At 39.7% G+C, this 14,309-nt stretch overlaps 1 protein-coding gene across 3 annotated transcripts in view; it reads left to right on the forward strand.

Moving 5' to 3' along the window:
* The first annotated feature begins 1,738 nt into the window (after window positions 1-1,738).
* WAPL (WAPL cohesin release factor) overlaps window positions 1,739-14,309 on the forward strand; it is an 84,796-nt gene continuing 72,225 nt past the window's right edge. For 2 of the 3 annotated variants that reach the window (XM_036926546.2, XM_036926547.2), the window contains exons 1-2: window positions 1,739-2,159; window positions 4,877-5,397. In XM_036926546.2, the coding sequence (XP_036782441.2) occupies window positions 4,899-5,397 (499 nt within the window). In that variant the 5' untranslated portion in view covers window positions 1,739-2,159; window positions 4,877-4,898. Of the gene's footprint in view, window positions 2,160-2,209; window positions 2,607-4,876; window positions 5,398-14,309 lie in introns of those variants that run through there. The other variant, XM_057505842.1, reaches the window with a different exon arrangement.

Genomic DNA, 14,309 nt, shown 5'->3' on the forward strand with positions numbered 1-14,309 from the left:
TCTACAGGAATGGTCCCTCCACCTCTCTTGGCTTTTTGGTCTTAACCTTTGCCTCTGATGACTATTGCCCCTTAATTAGCATCCACTACTCTGTCATCTGAATAATTACAGTAAGTGCAGCTTGCACTCCTGCTAGCAATCTTCAAACTGATAAAAAACAAGATTTTACGCTGATTTTTTAAGAAGACAAAAGTGACCCAAATAGAAGTCACCCGCATACCACCAACAGTGGAATACATACCTGTTCTTCCATTCAAATATGCTATGGGAAGAGTTGATTTATTTTGAAATAATCAAGAGAAAGTACTGATGTATTTGGTTAATTGTAAATACCAATATAAGTGTAGCAAGCAGTCGGTAAAACAATTCAACCACACTAAAATCCACCTTAAACTCCTACTGGGAAGGGCTGCAGGATCTCTGAACGGTTTTTTTCTTTTATTCGGAGTTTCCGCAAATACTGGAGGGTCTTGGTAATTTATGGGTGCATTCAAAGTAAATTATCCATTTGTAGAAGAGGGGGCGGGCTTTTCACTGAAAGCAATTAGTAGTTTTCTAATTTCCCAGGTGGATCTCCATTAACAACCCACCAAACAGCCGGGCCGTCTGAGCCGGATGAATCACGCATCGCAGAATGAACAGAACGCTGTCTTCCCACTGCAGCCTTAAAAACCAACCAACCAACCAAACCTTCCAACTTTCTAACTTTCTGAATAGGTAATACATTTCCTGGAAAAAAACCCTCGAACAGCACAAAAGAGTGTACAGCGAAAAATATTCTCCTCCCATCATTACCCACCTCCCTGTCCTCCCAAGAGACGATCACTGGCTCATTTCCTAAAACTTTTTATTAGGGAAAGTTTAAAGAATGCAAGCAGAGATACTGGTATGAGCCCCATGTACGTGTCCCTCTGGCTTGTTTTACTCTTCCTCGCCCAGTTTGTAGTTATTTTAAAGAAATTCCAGATGCCATATCATTTTACCCACCAAAACTTTAGTATGTCTTTTTTTTTTAAAAAAAAACATATGAGCTATCGCACCCAACAGGTTAACGGTAATTCCTTAATATCATCCAGTATTCTCTGGCTCACTTTCAACCGGTGCGAGACAGACGGACGGAGAACTACGAAGCCAAGGGTGAGAGGTTGGAGGGGGCGCATTAAACAGCCGAGGTTGACATCTCTCGCGGTCGTCGCGTGCCTAGGGTCCCCGGCCTATAGGTTTCGGTCGTCGTTACCTGCTCCGGGCCAGCACCGGCCAAGCAGAGTCGAGGGCGTCTTTGAGACACGAGCAGGGTCCCGCCTCCCCACTCCCGGGCGGTGGCCCCAGAGGGCCTGGCGCAGCTGCACAACCCACCGTCCCCCGACACTGGCGGGTCCCTGGAGGGGAAACGATTGACACAGCTGCCTGCACTGTGCCCTCCCCCTCCCCCGTGGCACGTGAGTCTCCCGGCATCGCCAGCAGCTGGAAGTAGCTCCCGAACCCCCGCGGACCAAACCCGCTGCAACCCTTATCCCGCCTCCCGCTCCCGCGCCAGGCTCTCATCGCAGCGACCTCGCGGACCCGGACTACAACTCCCGTCGGGCCTCGCGGTTGGGCCAGTGGCGGGGGCCGGAGCATGCGGGGAGCGGCGCCTGCGCGGCGGTTTGAGTAAGCGGCCGCGCGATTGGCTGCGGGGTCAAGTATCCGCGCGGGGCCTGTGGGAAGCGAAGTGACGGAGCGAGCCGCTGTTGGAGGAAGGAGGTGGGGGCCGGGAGCGCAAATGGCGTTGAGATGGTTCAGGGCCCTGTTCAAACTCCAGCGCTGACCATTCACCGGCGGAAGCGGCGGCGCAGGAGGCGGCGGTGGCTCAGCGGGAGCACGTAGGGGACTCTGGTACCGGCTCCGGCAGCGGCGGCCAGAGAGGCCTAGGCCCGGGCCCGGCTGGCGGCGCTCAAGGCGGGGAGGGAAGTTGCGGTGCCGCCGCTCCTCCCCCCCTCCACCGGTTTCCTATTTACCCAGAGCAGAGTTGCGGGTTCTGACGGTGGCGGAGCCCCTTGCCTCTTCGAGCGCGAACCGGCCCTGTTCTTCCGCGCGGGGCTCCCGCGCCCGTCGGTAGGCCTTTGGGAGTGGGAGAGGTGGAGGCGGCCCGAGGCCAAAGCACCCGCCAGGCGCCAAGGGTAAGTGAGGTTTCGGGCGGCTGCCTAGGCCCGGAGCGAGCCAGTAAGGGTAGGGGAGACGGGGGTCTGGGAAGAGGTGATGGAAGTCTCGCTAATCTCATCCACCTAGCCTCTGAGGAAGTTGGGCAGGGAACGACCTAAAGAACTCTCTCCTTCCTCCTATTTTTCCTTTTTCTGAGTTCTTTCCGGGCGGCTGCTGATTACTTTGCTCTACGAGCGTGATCCAATGTGTTGGTTTCAGCCCTGAGTCGTCTGCGGTCTTTTCTTCCGTCCCGGCCGCCACCGAGGCCTTGCACTGCCCTGGGGATTCGGTGGCAGAAGCTTCCGGGGCGTCGGAAGCAACATCCCTTTCCTGGGCGGTGGGGGTGGGGAGGAGAAAAGTTGCTTGAGCTTGCAGCGGAGGGGGCCGCCTCTGCAGCTACCTCCCGGCGCACCGCCGCCCACAAGGTGAGGATTTCTGGGTGGTTAGGTTTGCCTTTTCCAGCTTTCATTTCTCAACGAAACCCCTAAACCTTTGGGGATCCGAAAGACGCTACATTTGGATTGGGGTTAAGTGTGAGGACTTTTGATCGCAGTGTAATTTGCTGGAAATTCGACCTGCTTTAGGTTTAAAGGCAGAGGCCCAACGACCGTAGAGAGTTATGAATCATTCTTTCCTTTTTAGTTAGGTTAGTCTTTGGAGTTTGAAGCCTGAGCAAGATAGCCTGTATACTTGAGATATACTTAACATATCATGTCAATTATGTCCACTTATTTTTGAATTTGTACGTACTTTACACGCTAGGCTTAGAAAATGCCATTACAATAGTGTGTCTAGAATTTAAAAGCATTATGGGAAACTATAAAGGAAATCAAAAGTAGGGGGTATTATATAATGAACTGCCAGGTACTCGTCGTTCAGATTCAGCAGTTACTAACTCTTAACCAAATATTTCTTATCTACACACTTTCCATTCCACACTTAGAGAATTTCTTGACATTTCGTCAATATTTGAGCATTTATTTGTAAAAGACATGGACTCTTAAAATAGAAGGATGATTTTCTAATCGCTTAAAATAATTAACTCCTTAATAGCAAATATTTATCTGCAGACTTTCAACGTGGCAACAGCGAATGCTTTGAGCCATTTTTCCAGTTAGGTTTCTGAGGGTCTAAAGGAGCTCAGGTCTAGATTATCGGTTTGGCTTTTTTATGTGACTACCGTGTACTTGTATCCAAAATGTTCCAGCTTTGTTCGTGTTTATGTAAATGTAGGTCTATAGAACAGGGCTTTACGTTGTTGGAGGAATGAAAGAAATGACTATTTGTTCATGTAGTTGCCAAATATAGTTTTGTTTAGGCTATACTTAAGAAATATAAGAAGATTATTTAGTGTAAATCTATCATAGAAATAGAAATATATCTTAGAAAAGTTTTGTGACTTCTTAAAAGGTCTTCAAACAAACAATATTCTCTTAATGCAGGTGTGTATGTTGACTAAATTATTATTTTGTCAAATTAGAATTGGCTTCTAACCAAACAAGGTTTGAAGCCTTGGGAAAATCCTCCAGTTGAATATATGTAGAAGTAAATTCATAGTGATTCATTATAAATTTCAAGAATTAAAGTTAGTAAAGAGAAGACATACCTATAGGTCAAACACATTCAAAAGTATAAATCAAATATCATTACTGTATTGTAAATTTCAAAGTATGAATTTTTTTCCAAGTTCCTAGGCAATTCTTCATTTTTTTTCTAGTTTAACATACTGATATTTAAACTTCAGAAAGACAAGCTTTAAGAAATTGGTAAGAATTGATAGTTTAAAAAGTACTATAACTTGCTTTAGAAAATGTTTGGCTTTTGACTTACTGTCCTTAAAATTTGTCCTAGTATTTGTTATTATGATGTAGAGAAGTCAGATAAATCAGTTTACCCTTTATAAAGCGAAGGGAAAAATAAAAGTTACTTGTTTGTATTGCTTGTATAATAATCCATGTACCTGTGTAATAATATGCTGGAATTAACCAGCTCCAGAAAATGTAACTCAGCAAAAAAAAAAAAGCACAGCACTATAGGGACAAGGAAGATGAGTAAGTGTGGTTTCTTAACAGTTAGGGAGATGACCAACTAAGGAACGTTTTTCAAGTACCGTGCAAATTATGAAGGATCAGAATATATAAAGCTGGGTTAAAAGCTGTAGATTCTAATACATGAGAAAATAACACAATTTTTCTGACTTTTTCTTCCTCATATGAATAAGTGCTCTGAAATTTCAAACAACTAAATTTAGCCAATTATTTGATATTTTTGGGATCCTGAAAAAAATGGAGCATTTTATGCTTAAGATTTTATACAGGGGTAATTACCTTATTCAGACTATTTCTTTTAAAGTGATTTTATGAGACTAGTAAGTAGATTGATGTGATTGATTTTCTACTATAAGTTGGTTTTGGCGTTGTTGTATCATAAAGTTGGTTAGTGCTTTCTTCCTTCGTAAGTAGCATATGAATAAGTACTCATTGTAAAAGAAATTGACCTGTGGAAGTTTATAGAGTAAGAAAGAGCCTCTCTTTACACTTCTGCCCCCAATTTATTCAGTCATTTAAAAGATTTTTGTCTTGAATGTTGAAAAGACGCATGAGGAGAATCTCTGGATTCTTTTTATATTCAGTTTTAACACTTGTTAAGTATTTGGTGATTATATATTTTCTTGCATTTTTTTTTTTCTCCACAGAGAATATGAAACAGGTGTCAAAATGACATCCAGATTTGGGAAAACATACAGTAGGAAAGGAGGAAATGGCAGTTCAAAATTTGATGAAGTCTTTTCCAACAAACGGACCACCCTTAGCACAAAATGGGGGGAGACCACATTTATGGCTAAATTAGGGCAGAAGAGGCCCAATTTCAAACCAGGTATCCAAGAAGTTCCGAAGAAACCTAAGGTGGAAGAAGAAAATACTGGAGATCCTTTTGGATTTGATAGTGATGATGAGTCTCTACCAGTTTCTTCAAAGAATTTAGCCCAGGGTAAGGGTTCTTCTTACTCAGAATGTAGTGAAGCTGCTCAGCTGGAAGATGTCACTTCTGTACTTGAAGCTAATAGCAAAATTAGTCATGCTGTGGGTGAAGACAGTGTTGTATCTGATAAATGCTTAAATTTGGAGGATACTTTGCTTGGGAAAGAAAAGAGCACAAATCGAATCTTAGAAGACGATGCAAGCAAAAGTAGCTGCGCTAAATTAATAACTGCAGGTAAGTTTTGATTTTCTTTATTCCGAGTCAAGAGTTTTGTGTAGGCCATTTAGTTAAATCACTTAAATTCTAAAGTATACTACTTGGAGTTTCTTTTGCGTATATCACTAATGGGGACTGTAGATATTTTGCAGAAGAAATTTGAGAACTTTAAAGAAACTAGTTGGGAGTTGAAATTTCACCTAAACAACTTGAGTATTAATGTTTCCAGACTATTATTCATGGTACGTTTTAGGAAGAGTCTTTCCCTAACTCTCCATTTCCAATAAGAAAAATTTCATTTTATTGTGTTACAAACAAATATATCTCATTGCTGTTAACTGTGGAGGATTTGGATTGTTATATTGATAATGAAAATGAGATGAGGATTAGGTTTGGGAGTGTTAGACTTTCTCCCAAAACTAGTTTAGAAGGATTAAGGAGGTATTGAGTGGAAATACCGAAGAGTTAAACTTAATTGCAAATTGAGACTAGTTTGGATTCTGTTCAGCACTGGTTGCAACTTGAATTAATGGGTTCTAATCTACAAAACTAGTTGTATTAAAAAAATTTTTTTTTTTTGGTATCATTAATATACACTTACATGGGCAACATTGTGGTTACTAGATTCCCCCTATTATCAAGTCCCCACCACATACCCCATTACAGTCACTGTCCATCAGTGTAGTAAGATGCTATAGAATCATTACTTGTCTTCTCTGTGGTATACTGTCTTCCCCGTGTCCCCCCACCCCACGTTATGTGTGCTAATCGTAATGCCCCTTATTCCCCTTATCCCTCCCTTCCCACCAGTCCTCCCCAGTCCCTTTCCCTTTGGTAACTGTTAGTCCATTCATGGGTTCTGTGAGTCTGCTGCTGTTTTGTTCCTTCAGTTTTTGCTTTGTTCTTATACTCCACAGATGAGTGAAATCATTTGGTACTTGTCTTTCTCCACCTGGCTTATTTCACTGAGCATAATACCCTCTAGCTCCATCCATTGTTGCAAATGGTAGGATTTGTTTTTTTCTTATGGCTGAATAATCCATTGTGTATATGTACCACATCTTCTTTACCCATTCATCTACTGATGGACACTTAGGTTGCTTTCATGTCTTGGCTATTGTAAATAGTGCTGTGATAAACATAGGGGTGTATATGTCTTTTTCAAAACTGGGCTCCTGCATTCTTAGGGTAAATTCCTAGGAGTGAAATACCTGGGTCAAATGGTATTTCAACTAGTTTGTATTTTTAAAATGTTAATTTGTAAATATGGAATCTAGTGTTCATTCTGAAAACACTATTTTATCAGTTGTATCCCTACTCCTTTTGTAAAGGATTTGAGATTTGTAGTAAATGATAGAAGTTCAATTGACTAAAAGACTGAAGAGCTACAAGTGGAGGTTGCAGGGAGAACAGTGTACATGCCTTATCAGCAACAGGGCAAGGATGGCACCATAGTTGGAAACAGACCTTAGTTTTCGACTTCTTGGCAAAGTTTAGGGATATCAAAGGTTATGTATAGGTCTTGTATTTTGAAAGGAAGTAAATAAAAAACTTTACTAGTACTGAATTTTTGAGAGGAATTTGTCCTTTGGAGGCTTTAATATAAGGCACCACAGACAGTATAGTAAAAGACCACCTTGAATAATTCTGCTAAAATGCTGAACATTTTCCACTTTTTTTCTCACCCTGGATGGGAGGATGAGCCAACTGTTATTGTCATTCCCTTGATCTTCCCAGTTAATTCTGATTTGGCTGTCCTTATGCTTTTCTCATATTTCTCATGAAGCATCTTTCATAACTTAAGTAGATTAAATTTTCATTTAAAAAAAGCATAAAACTCCTAGATCAACTCCTGAAAAATGTATTCTAATCATAGAACTAATGAGCCAAAATGAACTGTTAACTCAGCTGTCATTTTTTTAGATGAGGCTCAGAGAGGTCAAGTGACTGTCCAAGGTTGGCAAGTGGCAGAACTGGAATGAGGTTTATTTACTGATTTTCAACATGTTGAGCACCTTCTGTGTGTCCTCCACTGTGTTAGGCTACGGAAGTGCTGTTCTATTTCAGTTACCTAGTGTTCTCACACCATATCTTGCTAGTGTTGATTCTGTTAATTCTGATAGTTAATCCACAGTGCAGTGCAGATAGCCTGGAGAAAGGAAGATGAGGCTGTGGAAGTGGTGCAGCTGGTAAAGAAAGGGAGACACAGGCTTTCCCAACAGTTATCTTTGGGAGAGGGTGGTGTTTAAGTGGGGGAGAATAGGAATTTGGAAGTTAAATATTCATAGGCAGTAGGTGCTTATATAGCTTTGCTGATGTTACATCTATATATGTCCAAACTGCCATTTGAAGTTGTTTGGTGAGAACTGGAAACCTTTTTCTGTAGAAATGAGATACTAGGTTCCCATTCTAATGTAGCTGAATTGTATTTGTGCTGACAGGGTGGTCTAACTAGGAATCCAGACTCCATTATGATAGGTTTGTGAGGAAAAAAATGTATCCTAAAGTAAATGTTCAAGAAGATACTGTCACTCTTCCTTCCTCCTTCACAAGGCACCCTTAGTGGGAAGGGAATGGTGTAGTACTGTGAATATTTATTCCCTCCTCTCCCATGGCTGCCTGGAGTTGCTGCAGTGCTGGCAACCCCTGTAGGATAAGAAGGGAAATTTGAAGGAGTGCTTTTAATTGTCACGGCAGTGGGGGTCTTAGCCCAAGTTCCTGTAAACCATGTTTATAAGTTGTTTATAGTTCTGGGAATACTTTTATGTTATGACTTTTCTTTGCTTCTCACCTGTAGCATTTGGGCATTTCCCTGTGTCTGAACTCTTCTTAAATTATGTCTGTCAGGTTGTCGTCATTGCCTTTACTCTTACTCAGAAAGTCTCTGGTTTTAGCTGAAGTTTACAAACCCAAACCTAAGTCTTTGATAAAAGGATTCTGCACATCTAAAGTGGCTCCTAACACTTTTTGAATTGGAGATTCTTTTGGTAATGATACAATTTTGGACTCAAGTAAAAGTGTTTGTACATGTACTTAGTGCAGAAATTCTTTGCAGGTCATGTTCAGGCATTTTATTCTAGACCCTTTGAGAAATTTTATGGTCAAGCTTATTCAAAATGTGCAAGTTAGGTTCCATAGTATCCTTCCAGTGAAGTGTTCCTGCTCATTCAGATCATTTTTCACTTTAGAATCATATCACATCATTGAGAAGGGCTTATGCAAGCTCCAGCATATTGTATCATTACTGTTACAGTAAAACATATCATAAAAACATTAAGTTTTATACAAGGAGTATGTGGTTAATTATTAGCTAGTATTATAGTTCTTCGTTTTAAATTATTATGCCAAGATAGTACAATACCTAAAAAAAAATGTGTCTTATTTGAAGAGGAAACTCAATGAGGTTCTGATAAGACATAATGGTTGCCATTTTCCTATAGATGCTTGATGGGTAAGGGAACCAGAAGCAAGATTACAAACTGTGAGTGAAAACTGGAAGGAAGGATTGAGTTGCCAAAACTTCCTAACTCTTAATTTAAAAACAAACAGAAAAACTTGTACCAGCTTCAACAGTTGTCAGTATATGGCAAATCTTGTTTTCATCTATTCTACACACTACTTTTTCCACTTTCCATCCTGTATCCCCTGGATTATTTTAAAAGCAGGTCAGGATTTCTTATTTTATCTGCCTATACTTTAGTTGTAGTTAGTATTAAAGCCAATAAATTCTAAAACAGGTGTGCCACTTAAAAATGACTTAGCCAGGACCTAAAAGTTTGTCCTTTTAAGAGACCTCAGAGTAGTCTTTTAAAAGTGTGGAATCCATGGCTATGTGCATTAGGAGTAAAAGAAGGCTGCTTTTGACATACATGAGGCTACTTCCATTTTCCATCTTTGTGCTTTCTGCTGCAGGTTTTTAATCTGGACTTTACAGTAAAGTGTGCAAAGACTTACATTTTTACTTGGCAACTTGTGTTGCCAGCCAGCTGGAATTCAGTCTACACATCCTGCCAGATACTGAGATAACTACTGCATAGGCTCTTAATTTGCATGACTGGTTTTGTAGCCAGTAAATTTTTCCCATTTGCTTAAAGCTGTACTGATTATTTAAATAAATAAGTTAGAAGGATGTTATTGTCAAAAAGTTAAGAATTTTGATTTAGAACTGAAGATGATTTTTAGAAATTAATTGTTTTATTTCTGAAAGCACTAAATGGACTGGGAACTTGTGACCTGAGATGACATTGTCTACTGGGTAAAGTGCAGGTGATTAATAAGGATTATTAAATAATACTGAAAGTATTGTATCAGCAAGATTTACTTACTTTCAGTTAGATATTTCATTAGATTATTGTATAGGATATACTTGTCATACCTAAAGTCAGCTTCTTTGAAGAGAAGTGGATAAGAGACCTATTCCTTATTGAATTCTTACTTTGTGCCAAGCCCTTTATATATCCATTGATCCTTAATCACAATTTTGTAAGGCAAGTGTTAACTCACATTTTATAGAGGGTAGAGCATAGTTCAGAGAGGTTGAAAAACTGAACTGTCACATGGAAGACCTGAGAACCTCCAGTGTTATTTTTGTAACAGTGCTGCTGTATTCTGATGAGAGTGAACCTAGTTTTATCATATTTAAAGCCTGTGTTGAGAAGAACAGATTGTCACTATATGATCACGTTTATCTTGATATTGGGAATAACCCCGTTTTAATAAAGAACAAATTATGGATTTACCTTAATACATTGATAATTTCTATTGCCTCTATTTAAATAATTTTCAGTAAGAATGATGGCCAAACAATTTATTATACTCAGTGAATAAAATTGACATTTTTAGAAGTAATAAGTATCTTCTTTTAATTTTTTGTGCTGCATACAAATGGAAATTCAACAATATCATTCTCATATTTTAATTGAAGTATACTTGACATTATATTAGTTTCCTGTGTGCGCCATAGTAGTTGTACGTACATATATGTTACAAAATGCTGTAAGTGTAGTTACTTACTATCCCCATACAAAGTTATTACATTATTATTGGCTACATTCCCCATGCTGTATTTTTCATTCCTGTGACTTAACATATTTTATAACTGGAAGTTTATACCTCTTTACCCCCTCACCTATCCCCTAACCTATCTTCTAATTCCCCTTTCCGCTGGCAACCACCAGTTTGTTCTCTGTGAGTATTTCTGGGTTTTTGTTGTTTGTTATTTGTTTTTGTTAGATTCCTCATGTAAGTGAAGTCATATGGTGTTTGTCTTTCTCTGACTTATTTTACTTGGCTTAGTATTCTCTAGGTCTGTCAATGTCAAAATGGCAAGATTTCATTCTTTTTTTGTGGCTGAGTAATACTCCATTGTGTTTATATTACAGCAGCATCTTTATCCATTTATCACATATTCTATCTGTTGATAGACACTTAGGTTACTTCCATGCCTTGGCTATTGTAAATAATGCTGAAGTAAACATAGGAGTGCATATATCTTTTTGAGTTAGTGATTCTGTTATCTTTAGGTAAATGCTCAGAAGTGGAAGAACTGAATAGTATGGTAATTCTGTTTTTAGTTTTTTGAGTAACTTCCATTCTGTTTTCTGTAGTGGCTGTACCACTCCCACCAACAGTGCATGAGGGTTCCCTTCCCTCTACATCTGTGCTAATACTTGTTATTTGTTGTCTACTTAATAATAGCCGTTCTTACTGGTGTGAGGTGAATCTCACTGTGATTTTGATTTGCTTGTTTCCCTGATGATTAGTGATATTGAGCATTTTTCATGGAGACATGAAATTTCATGGAGCATGTCTTCCTGGAGACATTGTAATTTTAATTTATCTTAAAGTAGAACTTTAATTTCTTGTGGAAGATTTTCTTAGTAAAAAGAGGATAATTCTTAAGGTTTGAGCAATAACATACCTGCAGGTGACCGCTGACAAGTATCTCCTCAGATCCACATTTGACTACCTTCCATGGAGGGTAGTATATTGGAAACTGTAAGCATAGTGCCCTCTAGGAATAGCTATTGACTTCTGCTCGTAATGATAAATAATGGCTTCTAAAACAATGACAGCACGTTTGTATTATACTTGATACTTTTCATACCATTTTCCATATGTATTCCATAGTCTTCTAATTTAGAGCCTGATGATAGATTTTTCTGGTCCAGTTCCTTACTCTGTAGGAAGCAGTCCTCAACTTTTCCAGAGCCCTGATGATAGAGGAGGATGAGTTTGTTGATAGGAAGGTCTAGAGACTGCCTTCCTTCCTAGCATCGAGCTATTATTTTAGAGTTCTCTATGTGCTGAGTGTTGGGTGTATGTCCATTACACCTGCTTATTCACATTCTAGTGAGCAAGACAGATAGAATAAAGAATAAGGTGTGATGAAAATTATGGGAAAATAGAGGGTGCTGTGAGATGTATAATAGGTTCATTTACCTGGTCTGAGTGAGGAGTGGGGCAAGGTTGACATTTAACTAGAGACCTACTGGTACACGAGAAAGGTAAAAGTGGCAAAGCTTGATGACATGGGCAGTGAGGAAAAAGGAGATACCAAGAATGATTCCCAAGTATCTAATGTGAGCAGCTGAGTAGATGGTAGAGTCATTCATTTAGATAAGGGGATGTCTTAAGGGAAAGTAGTTCAGTTTGGGGCATATTGGGGTTTAAGATATTTTTGATAAGTTCAAGAGGCAGTAGAATCTCCTGGTGTGGAACTTAGATCTAAGTCTTGGTTGGAGATGGTAAGTTTGAGGTTCAACATGTAAATGTTTGAAAGTATAGGATTAAATAAAGTCATTAAGGAGAATGTAAGAGGAAAAAGTACTGAAATAATGGGGAAAAGAGGAAGAAAAACTAGATAAGGAAATTGAGTAAAAGCAGTGAAAGTACCTGAAGGAAAATCAGGCAAGTGGTATTTTATAGAAGCCAGCAGAAAGGTGTTGTCATGAAGGATCAACTGAACTCATATGCAAAGTCAAAAAAAATGAGAACTAAAAAGCACAGATACTGAAGTTTGCAGCTTGGATTGGTGTGGTCTTGAGTAGCGAGTACATAGTGAGGAAATGGGGTTAGCAAGTGCATGAAACTTGTTAAAGATGTTTGAAGGGGAGAAGAAAAAGTGAAGCTAGAAATGTGTGAGGGGTTCTGAAAGGTCTGATGGCATGAGAGAGCCTTGAATCATAGAATCCAAATCATGGGGGAGAGAGGTCTTGGGAGAAGGGATGCTGCATTTCCTGGACCAGAGGAAAGATAGGTTTAAATGTGAGTTTAGTGGGAGGATGGGAGATGAGGTGATCTATGGATGAAGTATTTTTTTCCCCATAAAATGACAGAAGAGGTTATCTCTGAAAGGCAGAAAAGGCAGGGCAATGTGGGGATGGGAGGGGAGGGGCAAATGTGTTGCAGAAAGTGGAAGAAGGAGCTGTCAGGAGAATTTCTGGACATTATTAAGGCCTTACTTTAAGTTTATATCACTAAAAACTTAAGGTCACTAATCTGCTTACCGTGTGAGTGAGTGTGTTCCCACCTCTAGTAGATCCTGTTGGCTGGACACTGCACAGAATATAGAATACTAGATTGGATAATTAGCGTTAATTATAAATGTGGAATGACCACATAGAGGAGAGAGAGAAAGAATTTAGGATATTGCCGAGAGTGATTGAAATGATGGACTGTGGGATTTAAAATGTTTAGCAACTGGACAAAGATGGTACATAGGAGAAGGGACAGATGAGTGGTTGGTATACTGAAATTCTTCTAGGTCAAGAATGGGATTACTAGAACAAGGAAATTGGAAAGTTAGTAGATTGTGATTAAAAAGTAGGTTATTTGAAAATGGAACAAAATAATAGCAGACTCACAGACACTGAGAAAGGACCAGTGGTTACCAAGGGGGAGGGTTGGGGTGGGTGTGGGGGAGAGTGAAGGAGATAAAGGAGCACAGTAATTCGCAATCACAGTGTAAGTTGGTCTTGATAGTACAACACAGATAATAAATACAGTTAATGATTCTGTAACATCTTACTACATTGATAGATAGTGACCTCACTAGAGGGGTTAGGATTTAACTGTTGAACCACTGTGTTGTATATTTGAAACCAACATGAGATTGTATGTCAATGGTACTTTAATTTAAAAAGTGGGTTATTTGATTTTAATATTTAAGAGGCAAAGTCTCTTGGGTTTTGTCAAGTTTGTGGCCGAAACTGAGAACTGGTGGCTGAGATGGAGTGTAGAAGACTTGATGGAGAAGGTTAATGAACTGGGAGGTCAGAGGTTTGGGATTTGGTGGAGTTCATAATGATAGCAAAACTGGCATGGAGAGGTAGATTATAGATTTCATGTAAAATCCTTAAATAAGTGAAGAATAAGGTTGTTAGATGACAGTTGGGAAAATTTGAGAGCTAACTAGGTGGCTCAGCATCAAAATAATGAGTTTTTAAAGAGGGTGAAGGAATAATAGATTTATAAAAGGTTCTGGAGAGCCTGCTTAACAGTGATCTCAGACCATCTTGCTAAGAGATAGTAGAGGGCCCTGCAGGAGAAGAGGCATCCTTAGGCTTCAGGTGGGGCAAGGAAGTGGTAGAGGGAACCAGCTCTCAGGTATATGTGAGTGTGCTGATCACTGAGGCCTCTGGTCTTAAGGGTTTGGGTGGTGGTGGGTTTTTGGAATATGAGATTGGAGAGTAGTGCAGATATATTTTGAGTATTAGAGTACAGGAGAAGGTAGATGACAAGATTTGTTTACATTTTGGATCATGACCTAAAGAAACAGATGAGAGGCATAGTGGCCTTAGAACCAAATTTTCCTAGAGTAGTTTTTAAACCTTTGGTCACAAATCATCTGACAAGTTTTTAAAAACTGTTCTCACTTCATGGCTCACTGTATTTTTAAAGTTTGCATCTTGATTTACCAGTCAGGGTCT

The sequence above is a fragment of the Manis pentadactyla genome, chromosome 8 (assembly GCF_030020395.1).
Source record: "Manis pentadactyla isolate mManPen7 chromosome 8, mManPen7.hap1, whole genome shotgun sequence".
Taxonomy (NCBI): Eukaryota; Metazoa; Chordata; class Mammalia; order Pholidota; family Manidae; genus Manis; species Manis pentadactyla.